This window comes from Balaenoptera musculus, chromosome 14 (genome assembly GCF_009873245.2).
Source record: "Balaenoptera musculus isolate JJ_BM4_2016_0621 chromosome 14, mBalMus1.pri.v3, whole genome shotgun sequence".
NCBI lineage: Eukaryota > Metazoa > Chordata > Mammalia > Artiodactyla > Balaenopteridae > Balaenoptera > Balaenoptera musculus.
Genome location: NC_045798.1, coordinates 583,027 through 607,883, shown reverse-complemented (window position 1 = coordinate 607,883; position 24,857 = coordinate 583,027). Strand labels below are relative to the sequence as shown.

At 63.5% G+C, this 24,857-nt stretch overlaps 1 protein-coding gene across 13 annotated transcripts in view; it reads left to right on the top strand.

Moving 5' to 3' along the window:
• The window catches only part of FBRSL1 (fibrosin like 1), an 86,175-nt gene that overhangs the window by 45,374 nt on the left and 15,944 nt on the right, over positions 1-24,857 (top strand). For 12 of the 13 annotated variants that reach the window (XM_036874741.1, XM_036874739.1, XM_036874738.1 and 9 more), the window contains one exon: positions 7,890-7,919. The exons of the other annotated variant lie outside the window; for it this stretch is intronic. In XM_036874741.1, coding sequence (XP_036730636.1) covers positions 7,890-7,919 — 30 coding nt within the window. The remainder of the gene's footprint in view (positions 1-7,889; positions 7,920-24,857) is intronic. 13 annotated transcript variants of the gene reach the window in all.

Below are 24,857 nucleotides of genomic sequence, written 5' to 3'. Positions count from 1 at the left end.
GAAAATGAAAAGTAACTTTGTGTTTTTCATAACAGGGTCAAGGCTCTGGTGATATTGAGCAGGCTGTCGGCTTCGTGAACTTTGTCTGACAGAACATTCCAGAATTATGTGAGGTGCTAGGCAATGCTGTGGGGACGGCCCCCAGCACAGGCAGAACCCCACTCTGTGTGAAACCCAAAGCACCCTCTGGATGCCGACCCTCGAGACCCCGTGAGGGGAGGGGGGTGGGACCAGTCAGTTGTCAGGGCCTAAGTCATCTATCTGCTCCTTCATTCCTTCCCTGCCTGTGCTGTCCGGGGTCTGTGTACACCCACGAGTCATTCATTCATTCGTTCCCTACCCTTTGCTGTCTGGGGTCTGTGTGTATCCCCCTTGAGTCATTCATTCATTCACTCCCTACCCCCTGCTGTCCAGGGTCTGTGTGTACCCCCCGAGTCATTCATTCAGTCACTCATTCCCTGCCCGCGCTGGACTGCAAGAATGAGATCTTTGTACTTTTTTTTTTTTTGGCCTTGCCGCGTGGCATGTGGGGTCTTAGTTCCCCGCCCAGGGATTGAACCCGCACCCCCTGCATTGGGAGCACGGTGTCTTAACCACTGGACCGCCAGGGAAGTTCCCGAATGAGATCTTTGTTCTCAGGGAACTTGGGTTTCACTGGAAGGAGGCTGGTGATAAACAAATTAGCAACTGACTGAAGATGGCTGCGGGGCGAGGTCAGGACTGCATAGGCGGCTGTGGAGCGCTGCGCCCAAGCTCAGCTCAGGGGAGGGCGGGGAAGGCCAGCCTGGCAGGGTTATGGGGGGCGGGGCAGCAGGCCAGTCGCACAGGCCAGGCGTGGGAAGGCCTGGAATTCTGTTCCAGGTCCTCTTGAGGTTGGCGCGTTGGGAGGGGGGGCTTTTGCTGTGCCGGCCTCTCCTCTCACTGGGCACCGGCTCCACCCCAGACTCTCCCCACTGAAGACAGACCACGCGCTGGCCACCCGTAAGCCGCGGCGTCCACAGCGACAGCTCAGGCTTGGGGCCTGGGATGACGCCGGGCTGCCACCGAGACCCGCACCGTGTCCCCGGTGGCTTCCCTCAGAGGCAGCTCTCAGCCGCGTCTGAAAGTGCAGGAGGGGCCCCAGCCCCCCGTCTCTCAGGCCGCGCGAAACCCGCGACCCGGCTGCAGGGCCGTCTCTTCTCAGCCAGGCTTGGCGGCCGCTGTGGCCCCCAGAGCTCCACCCACTGCCACCGCCGGCGGGGAACGGGCTGCGGGGCTCAGCCCTCCTGGCCCGGAGGGGCCTGGGGAAGGCAGGTGGGCCGTGTGGGCTGAGCACCTGGCCCAGGTGACTCGGGCCCCTCTGTCCCCGCTGCGCCCACCCCGTGACGGGTGGCGTCCCCACAGCGCATCCCTGCTCGGTGGTCCCCTCCCCACAGAGGCAGTCCGCGCCCGGCTATTAGGATGCAGTAACTTAATTGCTCGTTAATTGAGTAATTAGTGCTTTGTTTTGCTTTAAAGCCTAAATTCTCACAAAAAGTGACTTAGCTGAGTAAACAAACATGGGATTTTCAGGATCCACCATCCAGGTATCATGCCTAATTAATCAGGGCCGACTGTGACTTCCTGGGCCGAGGGGGCCAGGGGCTCTTTGAGGGGCAGTACTGGGACCTCAGTGCGGTCTTGGCCACCACGAGGGAGTCGCTGGCGTGGGGCCCTGACCACATGGGCAGGTTAGGACTGTGGGTTCCGGAGCCTATCACCCACCCTGCAGCCATGCCCTGGGAGGACGCCCAACCGCTCTGCCTCCGTTTCGCCGTCCGTAAGCAGGTAGATCTGTGGTGGGGACTAGTGAAGTGTGTGGAAGCAAGCCCAGTGAGCAAACACAGCATCAGCCCCATGCCCTGTGGTTTTCTGGGCCTCTGCCTCTCTTCTGCCCCCACTCCTGCCAGCCCTACGGTCCCAGGGCTTGCCTGGGGTTCTAGGGCAGGTGGGCAGTGGCACAGGGCCATTTGGGGCCTGGACCCAGCTCACGGCCCCTGCTCAGTGGCCATGTGGCCGCAGGTAAATCCCTTTACCCTTTGAGCCTCTGCTTTCTCATCTGTGAAGTGGGCTTGTGCCACGGTGAGCACTGGTGGCTGCAGCCGCCCTTGAAAGGAGGGTGGTGCCAGCCTTCTCCAGCCGTGTGCCCAGCTCCCAGCACTTCAGACCCGGTCACCCGACAACCCCGTGGGCACCCCATTCAGCAGATGAGACAGCGGAGGCCCCAGCACTGCCCTGGTGGCACCCCCGCCCCCGAGGGCCCCCAGGGTCTACTTCTGACGGGGGGGGGGGGGGGGAGGGGGCGGTGCCTGGCTGAAACCCTCAGCCGCGGTGCTCATTTACATGATGGAGGCGCGCGTACAAGGATGAGAAGTGGCCTTCCCACTGCAGAGCGTAACCAGACAGCGCTGCCTCTTCCCAGGCTGCTCCCTGCCCGGCTGGGGTTCACAGCTCGTTTGGCTCTGTATTTTAGCCGAATCGCTTAATTGGCATGTGTTCTACATCCCCATAGAGCGTTTGCAGCAGAAACGAAGGTGACATTTCCGCCCGGGCTGGGGCCCCTCTGCTCCCCAGACAGCGACACCCCTCTCTTCTCCCCCAGTTCTTCCAAAGCGGCTCCAAAAGCAGAGTGTTTAATAAGCTGGAGCTGACGTGCGGGCCAAGGGCGGGAGCCCCAAGCGCAGACACGGACTGTCCACACAGCCACCGCTCCTGGGCCCGCGTGGCCCCATGGCAGGTCTCCTGACTGTTCAGGTGCCGCACACTCGTGGGACATCTGGCAGGACACGCTAGGGTGGAGCGCCCCCGGACAGGGTGCCCAGGGGCTCACGTGTGAGACGCCTTGGAGCACGACTCCCATGTCTTGGCGCTCAGGCGTGCACAGGCACACATGAGCCACGAGAACACGCCCAGCGAGCGCTGCCCGCGCCGAGGACTGGTGCCACCCGGGCTTCCCCGGGCGTCCCCTGGCACACCTCCGGCCACGTGGCTACGACCCAGGGCGGGGGTCAGCAGCGGCTGCCCAGCAGCTCAGACCTGCCTCGCCGCCACGCCCAGGTGGCCTGAACAGAACGTCCCGTCACCTTCCGCTCACACACAGACCGCGGATCCTGCCTGCTTTTTCGGTTCGCAGCTGCTCAGGCCTTTGCAGGTGACGGTGCCCACTGGGAGCCCGGCCCAGACCGGGGGGAGGGCCCGGCCCCCCTTGGCCCCCAGCAACTCTGCAGTCAGGGCCTCCGCGGGCCCTTGTGCAGCTCAGGCCCCGCTGCCGGGCAGGGGCCCGGCCCACCCCCGCCTCCAAGCGCCAGGCCACGCTGGCCCTGAGCCTGCTGGACCCCTGGATGGAGGTGGGGCCGCCTGAGTGAGAAGAAGGGCCGGGGCGGTTTCACACCCTCCTTCCAGCAGCCCCCCGGCAGCCCCTCGACCTGTGTCTCCGTTGCACAGTGGAGACCCCGCAGCGATCAGGAGGGACAGCCCCGCCCCCATGGGTGACCTGGCCCAGCCGTGGGTGCTGGAACGCCTGCTGGGGGCACGGGCTCGGCAGCAGGGCGCCCAGCCCAGGGATTTTTCACGCCTTTGTTCGAGGAGTGGGAGCGGCGGCCTTGCTCAGCGACGCCGCGGTAATTAACGTTCGCTCTGAGAGAAGAGCAAGGCCCGTCTCTGCGGCTGCTGAACAACCGTGTCGATCTTTGGAGGCCGATGAGCAGCCCTCGCCCCAAGCAAGTAGCTGCCCAGGTTTCTGGAAGGGTCTCGGTGACGGAGGCCAAGCTCTCCAGACCCGCCGTGCAGGTGCCCCCGGGGAAGCAGGACTGTCGGGCGACAGTGTCTGTGCCCAGGCCCGTGGATGACTCAGGTGCCTCCAGGGGCTGGTTGGGTGATAGGGGAGAAGGGGCTGGGGCAGATCACGGTGACGGCGAAGGTGTCAGTGGTGATGGTGAAGGTGACGGTGATGCTGAAGGTGACGATGATGAGGGGGGTGACACTGAGGAAGGTGGAGATGGCGACGACAGCGGCTCCCATTTATGTGCCCGGACTGCCAACCAGCTGCTGCCCTGAGCACCCCACCCACACTGACCGATGTGACCCCAAGCCCCCGCAGCACCGAGGCCCCCCGTCTCGGCAGACGAGGAACTGAGGCCCAGAGAGGTGAAACGAGCGGCCGCCATTACCGGGAGTGAAGGCAGGACAGAGCCCTGGGCTCCGGGACCCACCGTGGGGCTATGTCCCCAGCATGTGACAAGGGCCAGCACTCGGGCCCTGGACGTCAGGAGAGGCGGGGAGGGGGCCCAGCGGGGCCCTGCCTGGCACTGGGCAGGGCTGTCACGCGGGCATGTGGCTCCCCGCTCTCAGTAAGGCGCAGGATCTCATGAGAAATCTCCAGATTTTTAAATGTTGGCAGCAAATTTTTTTTAAAAATTAGGCCAGTTAGGCCAAACAAAGCCTCATCCAGCTTATGGCTTCTCACGCTGTGTCTCAAGGCCATGTCCACCCATGGATGGGTCCCTCGTCACGTCACATCCGTGAACGTGGGCGACACGCAGCTACCCTTGGGCATCCCCACGTCACATCTATTTGCGTGAGTGACACAGTGGCCTGGGACATGGAAGAGCTGAGCTTCGGGGCTTTGGGATGCGGGACCCTGAGCTCACATCTGCCTCTGACCTACACTGGGTGGTCTTGAGCTCCCAGCGGGGTGCCTCTCCCCAGCCCCTCGTTAGAGTCACCTGGCCCAGGCTTCAGGCTGACGGGGTCTGAGGCCCCTCGGGTGAGCTGAGGTGCACTCAGGACTGTAAGCCTCTGGGCTGGCTGAAGGGTGGGCAGAGGGGCTGGTCCTGGATGAGTGGGCCTGCTGGTTCATTGTTTGCTGGCTCAAGCAGGCTGGGAGGAACCGGTAGGCAAGTAGAGGGGTGCGCTACCTCCTGAGCGGGATTGGAGCTGGGGGCAAGCAGGGAAGGATGGAGTTGATGCTGGGCTCTCATCTGGGCCAAGGAGTGCTCCCTTTCTGGCCACCAGCCATCAGGGTCAGGGGCAAGAGCTGGCACTTCCAGGGCTGGGAGACGCCTCCCTGAAACTCTCAGGTTTGGGCCTTCAGCCATTCCAAAGGGGAACTCCTCATTCTCGGCCTAGTTGGAAGACAGTAATAATTAATACTGAGTGATGATGGTGGTGGTGATGGTGGTGGTTATGGTGATGGTGATGATGGTGGTGGTGATGACGGTGATGGTGATGATGGTGGTGGTGATGATGGTGATGGTGGTGGTGGTGGTGATGATGGTGATGGTAATGACGGTGGTGACGGTGGTGGTGGTGATGATGGTGATGGTGATGGTGGTGGTGGTGGTTATGGTGACAGTGATGATGGTGGTGGTGGTAGTGGTAGTGGCGGTGGTGGTGAAAATACATCCACACGGTATATCATGATGAGTACACACCCAGCGCTGTCCTAGTGCTTTGCATGTATTCACTCATATAAGCTGTACAACAATCCTGTAGGTGGGCTGTTGGCTCCGTTTTACAGAAGCATAACTGAGGCACAGAGAGGTCATGGCACTTGCCCAGGGCTGCACAGCGTAGGTGGCAGCACAGCGTCAGAGAAGGCGTCTGCTCCAGAGCCCATGTCTTGGGCTCCCACCATACCCAGCACATCCCTTGGGGCCTAGGGTCTGTCCCCTGCTCTGTGGACTCCCCGCCTGGACCCCCACCCATACCAGGATGACGCTCTCCAGGACCGCCCAGCCCAGCCCAACCCCGTGAAGGTCGCCTCACTCAGGCAGCTCCCACGAGACAGATGTGGCTCTTTTTCCCTCTTTGTCCTGATTAATTGCCTCATTCAATTCCGACTCCATTGCAGTTAAACATTAATTCAGTAGGACTTAGTAACGTGAATTCATCTGCGGCGCAGCCTGCGCTGGCTGAAAACGGTGAGTTGTTTGGTCAATTATAGGCTCCGTGGACTCTCTGGAAAGCGCCCTCACCCCCTCCTCGATGTCAGATCGTTTAGCTGTCACCAGTGGCACCGTCTGAAAGCGCGGAAGGGATGAAACCGGGCCTGGGGTGGAGCAGGGCCAGGCCTAGGGGTGCTTCCAGGCTGCCCAAGGGACAGTGTGCTGCGCCCGAGGCCCGGCCCCCTGATGGTTTGATGGGATTGCAGTTTCCATCTCAAGGGCTTGTTAGGCATAAAGAGGCCTGATTGGGGGTGTCTGGCAGCTCGGCTAATTCTGCAGCATCAGAGGGGTTCCTGTCCCCCACAGCCCCCCTCCAGGCCGCGCTCCCACGGGCCACGACCCCCCGGTTCCCCCCACCCCTCCCTCCTGGCACAGAGAACGTCCGGAAGTGCCGGTCATGTGGCCGCACGACAAAGCTCAGTCCAAGCTCGCTGTGCGGTGAAGCTTTGCATGTTCTGGCCACTCACCTTTCCAGCCTCATCTCCCGCCTCCCCTCCTCGCCTTCCTGCTCTGCCTCTGGGTTTCAGCCGCCCTGCTAGAGCCAGCCAGCCATGAGGGGCGGACCTGGCCTCTCACCGTGGCTGTACAGCCAGGAGACTGGGCCCGTGGTCCTTCTGCCATTTGTGAAGGGACACCCGCCCTGGAGGTCTTGGGCCAGGCCCTGCAGGGTGCAGTGCGAGGTTGGGGGGCAGAGGGTCCACGGAGCTGCTGTCAGCCTCAGGAAGATCCCCCCAAATGCCCATCCCCCCTGTCCCCAGGGACACTCTCCGCCTGCGGTGAGTGGCTGATAAAGCACAAGGCAGGTCGCCACAACTCCGTGAACTCTGTCTTTGAACCCACCCCAGCCCTGGGGCGCGGAGGGCGTGTGCCTGATCGCAGAATGGGTCTGGTGGAGGACCCCACAGAAACAGCACGTGTCTGTGGAGCACCTCCACATGTCTGCCTGGGGCCCATCACCCTCCTGTGCGTCCCGGGGAGATTTATTTTCAGCAATATAATTCACTTGACATAAACGTGTCACAATTACAGTTGCTGGGAAGAGATTCTTTATGGTTTATATTCTTTTAGGGGGAAAATTGCTGTGGTTTCTAGAGCAGGCTTTCTTTTTAAAGCTCTGCTCACTGAAAATGGAAAACGAGGATTTGTTTGCACGATTTTCACAATCTTCCCTTAACCAGCTGCGCTAACCCGTGGAGCGGTTTCTGCTGGGGCATCTGCAGGGGCGGGCGGGGGGGCAGGTGGCCCCCACCCCGGCAGGCAGCACCTGCAGCACAGGCTGTCCTGACTGCTTGTCCTCCACGGGCCCCAGCCCTCACTGCCCCCCGCCCTCCCTGCGGCCCCTTCAGGCCACCCGAGGCTGGGCCTCTCTGTCTCCCTGCCCAGGCGGTGCCCAGAGTCCCTCCCCTGAGCCCTGGTCCGTCGGCCTCGTAACCAGCCAAGGGCCCCTCGCGTCTCACCGCGGCCCCCCCACTGCCTGGAGAGCTCAGCACCTGGGAGGGAGCCTGAGGGGGGCGGGGGGCTGCTCCACGTGTGTCCTGGGGTTACCGGGTAGCTCGGGCCTGCTTGGGCGTGCCGGTGCTGGTCTGCATCTGCCTGGTCACGTGCGCTCCTCTGTCTCACCTCTGCCTCGCCTACCCCTACCACCAGCCCCATGCCCCGGTCCTCGATGGAGCTCCCACCCAGGGCTTGCCTAGGCCCCCAGATCCCTCCCAGCTCCCGGCGCCTGGGCCCCTGGTCCTGCTGGCTGGGGACACCCCCATCCCAGACCTGAGGCCCCGAGTCGGGGCGTGGGGCGGCCAGAGCCGCCTCCTCTGGCCCTGCCCTCCAGCCCAGGCCCCTCCCACACTCTCACCTTCTCACCCCCTAGCCCCCGACCCGCCTGTGGGGCGCTGACTCACCTCTCTCTCTCTCTTCCCCCCACTGCAGTGCGACAGCGAGAGCGACGGGGATGACAAGGTAAGCCTTCCACCCCCTCCCCTGCCCCTCCTGCTGACCTGGACCCCAGCAGGCTGGGCCCTGGACACCAGGCAGAAAGGTCGTGGTTCTCCTGTGGGGTGTGCGGGTGGCTGTCGCCTCCCCGACCTGGCTGAGGGCCAGATGCGGTAGACGTCCACGCTGGGACCTGGGAAGCTGCCCGGGCCCCTTGGGGCTGCAGGACCGGGCCTCAGCTCCTGGCCTGTCGGCAGCTGTCTCAGTCCAGGGTTCCCTGGGATGGGGGAGCCGTGGGCAGAGCGGGGGCCACACTCTGTTGCGTTTCCATGCTGGGAGCCGTAAACATCACCCCAAAACAGAGACTTCCGCTAATAGCAACAGCGCCTGGCCCCTCGCAATTCCCTCCAACCCCCCGCTTTTTAGGAACAATGAAGTTTCTACTAACTCGGGATTTATGCAGTGGGAGAGTTAGCACAGGGACAGCCGAGGGGCCTTCCGGCGGTACCGTCATCCTTCTGCGTTCCTTTCCGCAGCTCCTGCCTTGGCCCTTGGGGTTCGGGAGTCCTTGCTCCTGGCCATCTGCCGGGCCCTGTGTGTCCTGGGGGAAGGGCAAGAGCTCTTGGCTCAGCAGGTATTGGCAGAGCACCTACTGTGTGCTGAGCTCTGTGTGGGCAGGGATACAGCGGGGGGCGCCGCTCGGGACTGCCTCTCGGGGGCAGCGACCAGAAGCAGCAGCAACAGGCGTGAGGCCCAGCGGGCGCAGGCGCCCGGCACTCACCGTCCCAAAGCCCTGTGGGGCAGGGACTGTCACTTCCTGATGTAGAAGTGGAGACAAGGCACAGAGAGGGTAAAGAACCTGCCCGAGGTCACACAGCTGGAACCCGGGCAGGCTGGGTGCACCGTCCTTGGGGAACGAGCTAGCAGCCCACCTGAAGAGTCTTAGGTGGTGAGACGGGCAGGAGGTGGCCGCGCCAACGTGATGGAGCCCCTTGTCCTCGGGGTGCGGCCCCCCCGGGGGTGGCACCGGGCACCAAGGAGGACAAGTGTCCAGGCAGTGGGGCCAGTGTGCATGAGGGCTCTTCGTGTGAGGCAGATGGAAGGGCAGCTGAATACCGACTGGTGTCTAGGCAAGTTTCTGTGAACTGGAACGTGGTCCCGTCGGGAGGTCTGTGCGGTGTGAGAGCCTCGGTTGCTGCCTCTCTGGTGTGTCCTGGCCTGCGTGGGCAGGAGCTGTGGACGGACAGACGGCCGGCCCCCCTCGTACAGGCTTCACGCTCGAGCACAGAGCCGCCTATAAGCACGTGAGCAAGTGTGGAGAGAACCCAAAGGCCGGCTAGCAGGGTGCTCGGGGCAGGACAGGCCTGCAGGGGGTGCCTGGGGTCCGGGTGACCAGCCTCGCGAGGCAGGGTGCTGGGCTGGCCTGGGCGAGTGTTTATCCCAAGGGCCGGGAGGGGGACAGGAGTCGCGTGGTGAATGGAGGAGGGGCAGGTGTGAACGGGTGAGGTTGAGGGTGTGCCGTCCCAGGTGAGTTGGCCCAGAAGCCCCGTGTGGAGTCGTTGCTGTTGTCGAGACCGTCCTGGGAAGGTGGCCAGAGGGCAGGGCAGCTAGGAAGTGTCTGTGGTCCCGAGTGCTCCCCGCTCAGCCGTCCTGTGAGTGGACAAGGTGTCGGGCCGCCGGAGGGCACTGGGACAGGTGCCGCGTTTTCGCAGGAGCTGTCGCTCCTGATGTCTTTTTTTTAATATAAATTTATGTATTTATTTTTGGCTGCATTGGGTCTTCGTTGTTGTGCACGGGCTTTCTCTAGTTGCGGCGAGCGGGGGCTACTCTTCGTTGCTGTGCGTGGGCCTCTCATTGTGGTGGCTTCTCTTGTTGTGGAGCACGGGCTCTAGGTGCGCGGGCTTCAGTAGTTGTGGCTCACGGGCTCAGTAGTTGTGGCTCGCGGGCTTCGTTGCTCCGCGGCATGTGGGATCTTCCCGGGCCAGGGCTCGAACCCACGTCCCCTGCATTGGCAGGCGGATTCTTAACCACTGCGCCACCAGGGAAGCCCCACTCCTGATGTCTTTAATGTATTAGATCGCAGCACCTGGGAAAGTGCTGCGCTGGGCCATCACCTTCAGCACCTCCTTTAATTGAAAAGCTGCAGGAAACGCTCTTTGAGGCTACGGGCTGCTCTGAGGGGGGTGTGGGGAGGGGCTTCTGAGACCCTGAGGCTTCTGACTGCTCTGTCCAGGGGCCCCTTGGTCAGCGCTGGTCCTGGCATGTTTCTCCCTCCACCCCTCGGTCCACCCCTCCTGCCGGAGCGAGGACCCTGGAGTGGAGACCAGGCGCCGGAAGGGGCCGAGCCAGGGCACAGCCCCACATGGCAGCTCCGACCAGGCACGCCGAGAACTTCTGCCCAGGGCCGTCAATCCCGGGCACCGAGGCCGGCAGGCTGTGACCGAGGGCTAGCCGGAGGCCGTGGCTTTGGCCTCCTCTGCATTCACGCCCACCCGCGCACTGGCGGTGGCCCCGAGCTCAGCCTGGCCAAGGACTGACGGCACAGCAGGCGCGGTCACCAGGGGCGGCCCGGGAGCTCGCTCTGGTCGAGTCTGGGGTGGGGTCTGGAACCAGCAGTTCCTTCTGGCGATTCCCTGTGCAGCGTGCGGGAAGAACCCCACTCTGAGGGTCTTTGGGAAGGCCAGGGTCTGAGTTCCAGAGGCCTCTGCTGGGAGAGACTGGGTTCTGCGCTGGGGCTGACCCCGTGGCACTTGCACCGGGCCTCGGCGGCCGGGGGTCCTCAGGAGGAGGGGCAGAGCCCAGTCTTCCCCATGGTGACTGGGCCCCCAGGGGGCTGCACGGGCGATGCGGCCGTGTGACCGCCCCTGGCTCCGGTGCGGGCAGGCCTTGGTGGGCCCAGGCAGGGGGAGGGAGAGAGAAGCCTCCCACTGTCGCCACCTGCTCCGGGAGTGACGGGGTGCTTCTCCTGGGCTATGGTGAGCTCTGAGTGAGCTAGCACAGGGTGACTGAGCCTGCCATTTGTTTGTGGGGCGGTGGGGCCCCTGAAGTGGGCAGAGCCAGGCCATGCTGCAGAAAGCCTCTTGGCTGATGAGCCAGGGAAAGGTACAGGATTCCTCCCCGGTCACCCGAGTTTGCCTTCTCCATGAGCACATGGGGCTTCTGGGGCACTAGGTTGTGTTCCAGACAGCTTGAGATGCAGGCCAGAGGCCAGGGCCAAGATTCCATGGTGCCGCTCAGAGAAGGGGGCCTGGATGGAGCCCAAGAGCTGCCTGGTGGTGGGGAGGTCTTGGGGCTTCCTAGAGCAGCCCCCTGGGATCTGGGCCCCCTCTAGGGCCCCAGGGCTATTCACCAACCAGCATGGACAGATGTTGGTATTTCTGCCACCGGGACGGGGATGTGTGTGGTCAGCACTGGCTGGGCTGTTGTGACTCGCCAGGCCCTGCATGGCTGCCCGGCTGTAGGTCTGGAGGCCACAGCTGCCCTCGCCCTGCCCTCACCAGCTCTCCTCTGGGCGTGGCACAGTCTCCTTGCTCGCCAGCTCACATCTCTGCCCTTACCAGAAAGATGCGGAGACCTCTGTTGCCTACATGATAAAGTCCCTACCTCTGTCCTGGCTTTCAAGGTGCAGACACCAACTGTCTACCACATGGCCCGTGTCAGGGAGGAAGCTGTAATGGAACTGGACTAAAGAAGGAGTTTGCATTTCTCACCTAAAGGCCTGGATGTGGACACTCTCGGCTGGCATGGCCTGTCTGTGGTCATCAGTCTCCTCTGTCTTTCTGCTTGGCCATTCTTGGCATATGGCTTCCTTCCTCATAGTCACCTCTTAATCCACAGAAGCAGCTGTAGCACCAGCCATCTTATCTGCATTCCCCTTTCCCACATCATTGATCTTACAACCTGACTGATCACCTCCTGCGTGGTGAGGCAGGGATGATGTTGATGTAAAATGTCCAGTGGGGCCGAAGCAGAAGGAGGGAGGGAGTGGGTGAGCTCAGAGAGGCCACATTGTAAAAAGTCATGGCAAGAAATTCAGCTTTTGATCCAAGTGCGGTGGGGAGCCACCATCCTGGGAGGTCCCTGACACACAGCCTCACCCTGGCAGTGCTCCCCGGGGGCACTAATTATGCACCAAGGGTATCACCTGCGGTCCAGACCTCTCTGTTTCCTCCATGGCAGGGACACCCGGTTACTCGAGGCTGTTTGGGTCTGAGTTGGGGTGGTGGGTATGGAGAGACCTTTGGAGTTCCTTCTGTCCTTTACCCGAGCTGGGTTTCTGGGCAATGAGTAACTTCCTCTGGGCCCATCCAAAAGCAGGCGCAGGTCAGAGGGCCACGGTGGACACTTGGCTGGGGCCTCGGCCAAAGTTACCATCCCCCGCCTTCCCCACCCCATAGGGCGGGGAGAGCAGAGAGAGGCGTCCGTCCTCTGCGGCGCTCCGGGGCAGAGCCCTGCCTTTCCGAGGCCGTGAGAGCACAGGTGGCAGGGAAAACACCGTCCACTGACAGCAGTGCCCTGGCCTCCCCTGGAGCCTGGCCGCGAACAGGCTGAACGAAGCTGGGACAAGCTTGACTTGTCACACTCCTCGGTGCACAGCAGGCTGGAAGCAGCGGTCAGAAGGCACCCGGGCTGCTCGGGTCGGCGAAGGAGACGCAGCTGGGTGTGCAGGTGGGGCGGGAGAGTGGGGGCGGAGCCCCGTGCCCTGGGTATGTCGGCGCTGACTCCACACCCGTGCTGGGCGCTGGGGATGGCGTGCCAGGCAGGCAGCCCCAAGGAGGCCTCCTCCTGGGCAGGGCGGCGGGAAGACCAGCGCTCCGTCTCTCCTGGCCAGTTTGCTCCTCCCGTGCCTGCCAGCGTCTGAGGTCAGACGCGCCTGCACCTCCAGGGCCCACTGCTGCCCCTCCTGCCCCGCTTGCCTCCCCGGCCCCGGGCTCCTGCCGGCCCACCCGCCCCTTGCCCGCCGGCCTCGGGCTCTGCCTCTTGGCTCGAGGTACAGACACGCTGAGGACAGTGTGCCTCCCAGACACGGACAGACAGTCGGAAACCAGCGAGGCCTCTCCAACCAGCCCAGCCCCAGAGGCTGACACGCAGACAGACAGACAGACAGACAGATGGAAAACCTCTCCGCCGCCTCCCCTTCTGCGGGACCAGGCCCTGCCCCGGGGGCAGCCCACACCCGGGATGCAGGCCCCCCCGCCCCCCTGAGACGCTCCCCTCGCCACAGAACCCCTACATGCTTCCCCACGCCCCACCCCGGCCCTGCCCTGGGCCCTCAGTGCTGGCGGGGAAGGCGGCCTGAGCTGCCAGGAGGCTCCGGAGCCGGGCGGCCAGATGGCTGCGGTCGGTGTCTAACTGCTTTTTTATTGGAAAAATATGGGGTGAAAAATCGTGTGGGGCTCGTCAGGCAGCCTGCTGGTCCGGGCCGGCTGCCGTCTGCCTGAGCGGCCCGGCCAGCACCCAGCCGTCTCTTGAGGGATGTCTGTCTGGCCTGCCTGCCAGGCTCGCCCCCGCCACCCCGCCAGGACGTGCGCCCCGCACTGGGCCGCAGGAACGGGCAGGGGCAGGGGTGGGGCTGTCAGGCGGCTGGCCGGAGGGCCGGGGGTCCTCTGAGGGCCAGCCCTCCAGCCCCGAGCCTCGGTTTCCTCTTTGCTGAGCGTTGCGAACGGGGGGTCCGGGGTGCCTGCGGCCCGGGGTGGAGGCCGGGGTTCGGGGGGGTCGGCGCTGGCTGCTGAGATGGCCGGGCGGGCGTCCGCCGCCTCGGGCCCCGGGTCAGCCTGGCTCCTCGGGGCCCTCAGTCTGCGGTGAGCACGGAGCCCGGTCCAGGCTCCTCCGCCTGGCACCTGACGGGGGCCTCCTCTGAGTCCCCGCCTTCTCACCTCTGGCACGAGGCTCGCGGGCCCACCCCTTAGGTCCCTGTGGCAGCAAGGAAAGGGCACGGCAGCCCGACAGCAGCTCAGAGCAGCGCCCGGCGTGCGTCCCTGCCGCCCGCCTCGGGGCAGCTCCCCTCTGCATCCCGGGCCCGCTGGCACTTGCCTCCCGCGCCGCCGCCGCCGCCCCCACTTCCCGCGGGATGCCCCTGCTCGCCCTCGGAGCGTCCCTGCTCACAGAGGTTTCCTGTGTGCCGGCCCAGCCCCACTCCTGAGAACACCTTCCCGGAGTCTGTAGGAGGCTCACCCGTCCTCCCCTCTCCCAGCCGCGGGCCCCCACTCCAAGGCCGGGTGCTGGGGGGACAGAGGTGCAGGGGGCCCTGCACAGGCAACCTCACCGGGTGTCCTCACGAGGGCTCAGGGCTGTGCACCGTGACCTAGGGCTGCTCCACCCAGAGTGTGTCTTCCCACGGGTCTGCCTGAGGAAGAGGAAGGGCCTTTGGCAGTTTGCTCACTGAGGGTCCCAGGCAGGCACTGGGGCGGCACATAGGTCCCAGCAAGGACCACGATGTGATGACTGAAATGTAGCCCGCACCTCCTGGCCCCTGCACGCGTCAGCTCATTCAGCCCCAGATAACCCTCTGAAGTGGCATCTGTCCTGCAGCCCCACCCTCAGCGAGGAACCCGAGGGACAGAGTGAGCATCTGCTAGGACCGGAGGCCTCAGGGGACTCAGGCACCGTCAGGCTACTGCAAGAGTCCCAGCAGGCGAGGGCGGAGGCCTGGGCTGTGGATGCAGGGGTGGGAGAGGCACTTGTGTCCTACAGCTGCTGTAACAAATTACCACAGACTGGGTGGCCTAAAACAGCTCAAGTTTATAGTTCAGGAGGTCAGAAGTCCAAAATGGGTCTCCCTAAGCCAAAACCAAGGTGTCAGCAGGGGTGGTCCCTTCCGGAGGCTCCAGGGAGAACGTGGTTCCTTGCCTGGCGGGCTTCTGGAGGCTGCCGTGTTCCTGGGCTCGTAGCCTCCTCCCGTCGTCACTCTGACCTCTGCTTCTGAGGTCACGTCTTCTTCTCTGACTCTCCTGCCTCCCTCTTGTGAGGACCCTTGTGATCACGTTGGGTCCATCCAGGCCCATTAGGGCCTGTGGGCTGGGACGCTAGAGCCCGCTGATGCCTTCAGGACTCCACTGCTCACCTGGGACGGCCCTGGGTGCGTGGGGGGCCCCAGGACGCCACGGGATAGAGGTAGCGGAGGGTCTCAGTCTGGAAGGTGTTGGGTCTGAGGAGCCTGAAGGGTGTCCCAGCATAGGTGAGACAGATGTGATGGCCGCCAGGGACAGAGAATGGGGGGTGGGCACTGACACCAGGGTCCCCATCCACGAGCGCCGTGTAGCGTGAGGCCCAGCACAGCAGCGAGGGTGGGAGTGCCCGCTGTGCTCAGCAGAAAGCTGGGTGCGGAGAGTTTAACTTCCTGCTGGGGTCACACAGACCTAAGTGCCAGGCGGGACCTGAACCTGCACCTTCCAGCTGAATGGGAACGCTGAGGCTGAGGAGAAGCCGGGAGGCTGGAAGAGAAGGCAGGAAGACCTCCACGGTGGGGGCCATCTGCCCCTCCCGCCTCCCCTGCCCCGGCCTTTCCAGAACTAGCTGAGCAGGACCCCGGGCAGCTCCCACATCCACCTCCAGGTCTCCCCGGGCTCCCCCAGGGATGCACCAGGCTGCCTGGGCACTTACAGGGAGGTTGTCCTCTGGCCCTGGGGTGTCCATACGCCTCTGTGCCCGGAGGGGTCGTAGCGCCTTCAGACCACACCTGCCCTGCTAGCCTCGGAGGGGGCCTCACTGGGCGGGGGCGCCAGGGGCCTGGTGCAGGCTTGCGAGGTGGGTGGTCCTCACCTGGGGGCAGGTGGGAACCATGGGATCGGTCAGGGCACAGGCAGAGGCCCAGCATGCAAAACAAGCAGATGCTTTCCGGAACGGTCAGAGCTTGAGGACCAGTCAGGTGGCTGGGGCAGGGGTTAGAGGGCGGCCGAGACACCCCACCCCGTCCCTGCACGCCCCGTCCCTGCACGCCCCGGCCCTGCCACAGCGGAGAGCTGGATTAGCGCCACGACAGCGCTGTGCCCCCGGGTCCCCAGCACGCCCAGAGGCGCCGCCCCGAGAGAAAGGGCTTTGCCGTTGTTCTGGCTGAAGAAAGCCAGGCCTCCGTGGCCTTCGTGCAGACGCAGACGCGGCTGGGGACAGGGAGCCGCCGCACGTCCCTGCCCTGCGTCACACGCACACGTGCTCCCACACTCGCACACGCATGCCTTCACACCCGCACACGTGCGCGTGTTCGCCCACAGAGTGTCGCACACACGTGCATTCAGCGGGCACTCACGTGTGCACTCAATGCCCACGCGCCCCTCCTGATACCTGGAGCTCATGGCTTCTGCTTTAGACACCGGCAGAGAACCCACTCCCCTCAGGGATGGGCTGGTCAGGGTGCCCACCGCACACTCAGTGGACCCCAGTACCACACTGGGCAGCTTAAACCACAGGAAGTTATTCTCCTATGTCCCAGAGACCGGGAGCCTGGCATCAAGGTGTGGGCAGGGCCGCGCTCCCCGGGAGGAGGCTTCCTGCCTCTGGTGGCTTCAGGCTTCCCTAGCTCGTGGAATCGCTCCCTTCTCCGCCTCCGTGGTCACGTGGCCTCCCTCCCCCACCCCCGTGTCTGTGCCTCCTCTGTGCAGAAGGATGCAGTCATAGGACCTGGGCCCCCAATCCAGGGTGCACTCACCCCAAGATCCTGAATCACAGCTGCAAAGACCCTAATTGCAAGTACGGTCACATCCCGAGGTTCTGGGTGTGCGTGTCTCTGGGGGCCACGCTCAGCCGCTGCAGCAGGCCACCCTGTCCTCCTGCTCGCAGCCCCTCACGGACAGCACAGACCACAGAGGGTTGTCGTGGCCGCAGCACTGAGGACTGTGGAGGGCCCGGGGCCTCCTGCGCCCTAGAAGCCCCGCTCAGCCCCACTCATCATCCACGCGGCTGTTCTCCCAAGCCCATCAGGAGCCCGTCAGCCTCCTCCAAGGCTTTCCAGAGCGTCTTCTCAGTTGCACGAACTCTCACATCTTTGGCACAGTCTGCAGTTACCCCTCTGCTGTTTTGCACTGAATTTGCGTTTTCTGGTCAGTAAGGAGGGCGAGCCAGCGTTGAGCGGGGTCTGAGTTCACCCTTGGTCGGCCCATTAGTGAGCATTTGTAGATTTTTCTGGCCTTTGCTTCTTCCCCAACACTGGACACCAATGATGGACATGCCCAGCTAGCGAGGACCCTCTGGACTCCGCCCCGCCCCCCATGCCCTCCCCTCCGTTGAGCCCGCCAGCCTGGCCGAGAGGGTCTGCGCTCCGGTCCACAGCCACGGGGTCGCTCTGTGTGAGGCCACAGTCGCAGCTCGGCAAGGATGAACCGAGGCTGGGGAGCCCAGCCCAGGAAGCCTGTCCCCCATCCCCCCAGTGACCCCCCCCCCAGCCACACTGGCCTTCTCACACGCATGGGGCCCTGTCTCGCTAGGTGTCCTTGTCACACGGCCCACGGGCCTTCGTCTGCAGCCCCTGCATCCACTTGCCTCCCAGAGAGGCAGCCACGAGGGAGCAGGCCAGCTGGCAGCGCCTTAGCCCAGCCGAGGGGAGCCCAGCGATTGACGTGGCTGATTGGCAGCGGGGTGGGCACTCCCAGTGCCCCCCGGCTGTGGGTGGAGCCCCCCCCCATGGCCCCTGTGACGGTACCTCCCCCTTGCTCTGCGTAACGATGACAGATGTGGTTCTAAGATGGGTTGTCGTCCCCTGCCCACCACGTGCAGGCCCTGAGTGGATTACCTCTGTTTGGCCTGGGACGTCCCTGCGCTCTCTGACGGTGGCCTTCATTCCTCCCGGTAATCTAGGCCTGCTCCATTTCCTTCTAGATTTCCAACCTCATTAAATCTTTCATATCACAGCCACTTTCCTCTCTAAACAGAATTAAAGCCAGTCCTGCCCAAAGTCTGATTTTACTCCCAAACCAGAGGGCGGGGCCATGGCTCAGAGGTGGCATGGCAAGGACTGCGGCCTTTTCAAGGACCATGAGTGCCCAGGGTGGTCTTGAGAATGATGTTTGAAGTGAAGCCATGTCATTACAGGAAGACAGGCTCCTCCAGGGTCAGGCTGTGGTGGGAGAGGAGCCGGGGGGCACATTGAGACCTTGACCATGACCTGATGGTCAGACTCGGGGGCTTGTTCCAGACCTGGGTGACAAGGCCGGGCTGGGGCTGGAGAAGCTCCTAGCTGCTCCCGCTGGTTCCTGGCGCTGGCCCAGCCCTCAGTTGCCACCCGCTCTCCCCACTGCCACTGGCTCCAGGAACCTTTTACTGCCAGGGGTGGGGTCTCCAGGTAGCTGGGAGAGACTGGGTGCAGCCCGGCTGCTCATCTGGAGGAGACATGATGATGGAGCGTACCTTTGGGGCCCCGAGGATTCAGCAGCTCGACTGGGGGAGGTTGCCTGACCTGGTGCACCAGGGTCACTGCCCCCAGAGCTCCAAGCTCCGTAACCAACTGCCAGCTGACATCTCCAACGGGACGGTCCCTGTCCCCACCTCTGGAGGGGCCCCACCGCCTGCCCCCTTTCATCCCCACGCCTGCTTGTCGCTGCAGCTCCTAGCCCAGCTCCTTGCGCCCCACCCAGCCCTGTGGCGGATCCTACAGAGGGGTCTTTTTAAAGACCTCGTCATCCGTCTCCTCCTCGGATCCCACACACATCTCTTCCTGTTGCTCAACACAAATGCCCAAGCTCCCTCATGGCCCTCAAGGCCCTGTGCCCCACCCCACCTCCCTGGCTGGCCCTGCCAAGTTGTTCCTGCCTCAGGGCCTTTGCACTGGCTGTGGCCACCCCAGAAGACTCTTCCCTAGAGCTCCCCTCAGCTTAGCCTGGTCCTTCTCATCTTTCAGGTCTCAGCTCAGACGCCCCTCATGGGAAGGCTCCCCCAGCTGCCCTTCAGATCAGTGCCCGTCACTGCTTTTCACATTGCCCTTTACTGTCTGTCCAACGCATCTGTACTCGTATTACCTGTCTCCCTGTGTATGGCCCTTCTCTCCCACTAGGCTGTGAGCTTGACTCAGGCCTGCCGATGGGGCGGCTTGTTCTTCTGCATTCCATCCCCTAATCAGGGTCCTGGCTGTGAGTGTAAGTTGAGTGTGGCTGCAGTGACAAGTTGTCACCAACTCGGCGGCTGAGTACTACACTATTATCTCTCAGTCTGGAGGCCAGAAGTCCCACAGGAGTGTCCCCGTGGGAGTCAAGCTGTGGGCTGGGCCGGCCCCTCTGCGGCTCCAGGGAGAATCCCTTCCCGGCCTTTCTGGGCTTGTAGAGTCGCCCACATGCCTGGGTTCCCGGCCCCTTCCTCCAGCTTCACAGCCAGAGGGCAGCGTCTTCCCGTCTCTCCTCCCACTAGTAAGGACCCTGAGATTAAGCTGTGCCCGTGGCATCGTCTCTCCATCTCCAGGTCAACTGACCAACCTTAATTCCACTTTGCTGTGTAAGGTTCACAGACCTCTGGGCTGAGGGCACTTTTGCTGCTGACCCCAGAGGGGTAGATCAGGACACCCCACTGCATGAACACCTTTCCTCTTCGCTGCCAGAGGCCTTGGAGCTGGGCCAAGTGCAAGAGCTCACGCCCTGCTGGGGCACGGTGCAGTGGGCACGGGGGCACATGGGCCCGCAGACACCCACCCCTGAGGTAAAGCCACCCCCCAGCCTGGGAGTCAGGGCTCTCCCGCCAGAATCCCACGTCCCAGGACCAGTCTCTGCTGCTCTCCTAGAGGAAGAGCACGTCTTGGCTAAGCCCATGGACCCCAGGGTCAGACTGCCAGGTTTCCAATCCCAGCCCTGCCACATACCAGCTCCGTGGCCTCCAGCATGTCACCTCACTTCTCTGTCTCAGTTTCCTCATCAACAAAATGGAGGTGACAATAGTGTGTCCTCAAAGGATAGGCGTGAGGGCCCAGTGATTTCATGGTTAAAAGTCATTCAGCACGGTGCCACATACGTGCTGTTTTTATGGCAGGAAACGGTTTCGTGGTATGACGTTTATGGGGGTGGGGTAAGGGGAATACATGTAACTGGTAAATAATTCAAACAGAACAAAAGGACTTAAAAGCCCCACCTAGAGGCTGGCACCGTTGGCCATTTCTTCTTTACGGTTGGAGATTAACTGTGGGCTGTGTAAGTGCATGTGTCTGCCTGTGTTTTGCCGCCTTTTGAAAAGGGAGCGCTGGCCCCGTGCCCGCGGTTCTGGAGCTGTGTCCCAGGGTCCTGTTTAAATGGCTGTGCGCTTCCCCGCTGAATGGACCCGCCTCTGATCGCCCAGCTTAGGGCAGGCGTATGCAGGCCCTGAACCTGGGCTCTAAGCTGTGGGTCCCTGGATGCCTCAGGAGAGCTGACCTCCTGGTGCCCCTAGCCCCACAGCAGCTTAGAGGTGGGCTCTCAAACTCCTTGCAGGAGCCCCTCGGCCCCCTTACCCTCCGTGGATTTTTTTACAGCAAGTTTCATGATTGGGAGTTGTGCTGCTGGTGTCCTGGTGTTGCACCTGCGCGCTCTGGAATGTTAGGTGCCACCCCGTGGGCCTGGATCGGTGTGGGGCATATACTCGGCCTTCTCAAGGGGCGGTTGTTCCCCCTGGATCTGAACTCGGTTTGGGCCCACGGAGCGGCCAGGTGGCTCCGGAGTAGTGGTCAGGGTTGGCGTGTACTGCGTAATTCGCAATTACAGTAACTACTTGGACCCCTTCTCCCACTTTGCATCCCCATCTCGCAGATGGTGAAACTGAGGGCGGAGCTTACATCGGACAGATGTGGGGGCTCTGTTGTCCTTCCTTCAAGTCCCAGCTCCTCGACCTCGCCGCTCCGTGACTCAGTTTCCCCCTCTGTAAACTGGGCGTAGGAGCCATGCATATTCGTTGCTGTGAGCGTCGGAGTAGCCGGCCCATACAGCGTTCGGTACAGCTGGCACCGCGCGCCCAGACCTGGTGACGGGGATGGGACGGCGAACGCTTGAACCCAAGTCCGCGGCCCCGTGCGGGCAGATCCGCGCCTCGGGGCTGGATTAATCGGGCCTGCCCGCGCCCCGCCCCCGCCCCGCCCCGCCGCGCTCCCTGGCCGCCGCCTGCGCGCTAGCCAGCAGTGCGCCCGCCGCCGCCGTCCCCGCCGCCTGTGGGACACGCGCCGCGCCCGACGGCGTCCGGGAGCCCGGTGCGCACCGAGAGCCGCCCGGAGCGCGCCGAGTCGGCGCGGCGGACATGCGTGCCCCGCGCGCCCCCGGCCTGGGTTCCGGCTAGGCAGGGCGCCACGGGAGAGGGGCCACCTCGACGGGCCGAGGCTGGCGGGGGCCCGCGTCCATGCCGCCCAGCTTCGACTCCGGCTCCGGTACGAGGACTAGCGGCGGTCGCCTGCAGAGCGCGCCGGACCCGGGGCGCCCGCGCGGTGAGTGAGCGCTGGTGGCTCCGGGGAGGAACTCGGGACTTCGGGGGCCGGGGTTGGGAGAGCAGCCGCCCCCTCTAGAGGAACGGGGAGCGGGAGAGGCCCCCGGCGCTCTGCTCACTCCGTCTCTCACGGGAGCCGCACGCGCGGACACCCCACGTACCTCCGCCTGCGCCCGTGGGGCGCACGTGGCGGCAGACCCGCAGAGAGTCCTGGGCCTCGGCCAGGGCGCTGGGGGGCCCGCGGCGGAGGCGGGGCAGGGCGCTGGGGGACGCGCGCCTTTGTCTGCGCCCTGGCGCGGGCTCGGCCGCCCGGGTTCCCGGCGCCCGCCGCGCTCACCTGCCCGGAGTTGGAGCTCTTTGTCTGGGGCGGGGCGCGGCCGGCGGAGTCTGTGCCGCGTGTCTGGGCCGAGGCTGCCCCGCAGGTCGGGTGTTCGCAAACAAAGCGCGCCTTGACCTCCGCCCGCGGCCGGGATTGCGTATCTCCGGGGAAAGAGTGCTGACCCTGACACTCTGGGTACGGAGCGGGCGCCTTCCACGGGGACCCTGAACTTGCAGCCCGGGGACCTCCAGCCTGGACTTTGGCCTGAAGTGACCCTCTTCTTTCACACCCACACCGGCTCAGTGCCAGGATTGGAGGGTGCCGGCGCTGCCTGGGTCAAGTCCCAGTGGATAACCCTCGGGAAGTGACTGGCACAGATCTGGCGGGTGCGCCAGGGCTGCCCACCCGCCTTGGGTCAGCTGGCCGGCTCCAGACCCCTTGTCCTGGAAGGGAAAGAACCGAGGGACCTCGACCTGGGCCAAGTCCCAGCAGGGGTGGCTTTGTGCCTGTGCTGGGAAGGGGGCTGGAACCTGAGCCACGGCCCCAGAGGTCCTGGGAGCTAAGGGTGCCTGTGGGTGTTTCTTGAGAGCCTTCTCCAGTGGGCCTGGCCGTGCCTGGCCCGGTGTCCCGGCCCTTGCCGTGCGGTGGAAGCCTGCCAGGTCCCTGCCCACGACCCCTGTGGGGACTTGGATCCCTCAGCTTCCCTGAGCAAACTTTAATTTGGGCAGTGTGGCTGTGAGGACCGGACAGACAGGGGACAGTGGCCTTCCCACCTGCCTCCCGCCTTTGCCCGGGCGGCATCCCAGGGGTCGGCAGGGCCAGGGAAGACACTCCCCGTCGCTGCTCCTCGCCCCCCTCCCCTCCCCTCCCTTCTCTGCTCCCCATTCACTTTACCAGTGTCTGGGGCGCCACCTCCTGGCTCTGGGGTCCAGTGCTCCAGCCTGGGGCCTTGAAGCGAACCGGAACTGGCCTGGCTGGGTCTCCCGGACAGGGCAGGGGCGCCTGCAGCCTTAACTGGACTTGCTGCTCTTCCCTCCACCCCCAGTCTAGGACCGAGGGCAGTCCTGCCCCACAGGAGCAAACGCATTTTCTCAGAGTGACGCCTCTACCACGTTCCTTTGCAACACCAGCCTTGGTGGGACGGGCGCCCTGCTGTATCAGAGGAGGGCTCCGGTGAGGGCTGGCACACACGGGGCAGCTGAGGCAGGTGCTTGAGGCCGACCTGCCATGGAGTAGCCCCCTCCCCCTCCCCGTGGCCCAGCGACCACACCCCTGGGAGCTGATGACAGCTTGCAGGCTGAGCTCACTCCCTGCACCTGCTGATGGCACGCGATAAGGCACTGGGGTGGGCTGCTTGCGCGGTCAGCACCACCGCCAGGCCCAGAGGGGCTGTCGGTGCCTCAGGTAGTGGAGATCTTAAGGGGGCGGCTCCGGAGAGCAGAGTGGCTGCCGCTGCTCTGGTCCATCTCATTTGGGGGGCGCCGGCCCTGCCCACTCGTGCCCTTCTCCCGCTGGTGCAGGGCAGCAGGCGAAGAGGATTTAAACGTGCGCCAGTGGGGGCGGGGCACCCTCAGGCTGACGGGGTCTGGGAAGGCCTGGGGGGACTTGGCCGAAGCCACTGGGTCAAGGGCCCAGACAGGCCGGCCGGCCACACCCTTTTGGGGGCTGGGGGAGAAGCTCACACTGTAGTTTGGGGCAGTGGGAAGGCACTGGAGTGCTTTCAGTCCAGGGTGACTTGTTCTGGTTTGGCTTTTAAAGATACTCTTGGCTGCTGTGTGGAGAATTAATTTGTGAGAGTGTTAACGAGACCAGCTAGTAATTAAGCAGCTGTCACTCGGGCTGTGTGGCCTCAAGTGGGAGTGTCAACAGGACCCCCTCCTGGGGTCGTGGCGAGGGTCCAGTCCTGTTAGGCCTGGGGGTCTTTGGGTGGGAGGATAGGTGACTCATGGGCCTTTGCGGGAGGATACAGGGCTCTGGGGGCACCTGGCCTCACGCCTGGACACGTGGCCGTAGCTCCCAGCAGAGCTGGGGCCGTGCCTGGTGCAGAGTGAGCGGGCGTGAGGTGTCCCCATCCTGGCCCTGAGGGGTGGGCGGGCTGGCACTGCTGACTCTGCCATCCTGACCCCGCAGACCCCCAGCTCAGGTGGGCCCCTCACCCACCCATCCCCCCACCCCCACCCCGGGGTCTCCCCGGGTGAGGCCATGATCCAGGCTGCTCACCCCGCAGGATGCCTCGGGAACACCCTCAGGAAGAGGTCAAGGCACAGCCTCCCTGCAGAGGGCACCCCGGCCTCAGCTCCCTGCTCCCCTGGCGCCCCGGTTAGCAGACTCCCCTCTGGTGCGGGTCCGAGTCCAGCCCGGGGAGCGTGGGCCTGTGTTTTCGGGCTGCGTTTGCCACCTGTTTTCTTCCCAGTGCGGGGTTTCGGGGCGTGGTTAGGCAGGTGGCCCCAACCCAGCACGAGTGTAAGGGGCACAGCGGTCTGTTCAGGGTTCGCTCTGCACGTTGCCGTCAGCAGGCCTGGAGTGACACGGGCCCGGGGAGCCCCCGTCCAAGCAGCTCCTGCCCTTTCCCACAGACCGCGGCCCTGCCTGTGCTGGGCCTCCCGTGGGCGTCACTGTCTGGGACTCTTGTTTCTGTTCTGTTCACCTGTCAGTCTGTTCTCGCCTCAGTCCCCATCTCATGATTGACTTTCTTGCACCACAATTTACGCGCAACAAAATGCACCTGTTTTAAGTGTACAGTTGGGTGCGTTTCGACAAATACATACCACTACATACCCCCACCGGAGTCCGACAGAGAATGTTTTCATCACCCCAGAGAGCTCTTTCATGCTTTTTTCTTTAAGTTTTTTATTTATCATGGTGAGATACACATAACAAAATTACCATCTTAACCATTTTAAGTGTACAGCTCGGGGCATTAAATACATTCATATCGTTGTGCAACCATCACCACCATCCAACTCCAGAATTTCTTCATCTTGCCAAACTGAAACTCTGTCCCCATTAAACACTAATGCCCCCTCCCCTCCCCCTCCCCCAGCACCCACCAGCCTGCTTTCTGCCTCCATGGATTTGCCTGCTCTAGGGACGTCATGTAGTGGAACCGCACAGGATTTGTCCTTTTGTGACGGGCTTACTTCACTGAGCATAGTGTACGCAAGGTCATCCACTTGCAGCATATGTCAAAGTTTCCTCCCTTTTTAAGGCTGCATAATATTTCATTGTGTGCATACACCACGTTTTGTTTATCCAGCCATCTGTTTATGGACACTTGGGTTGCTTCCACG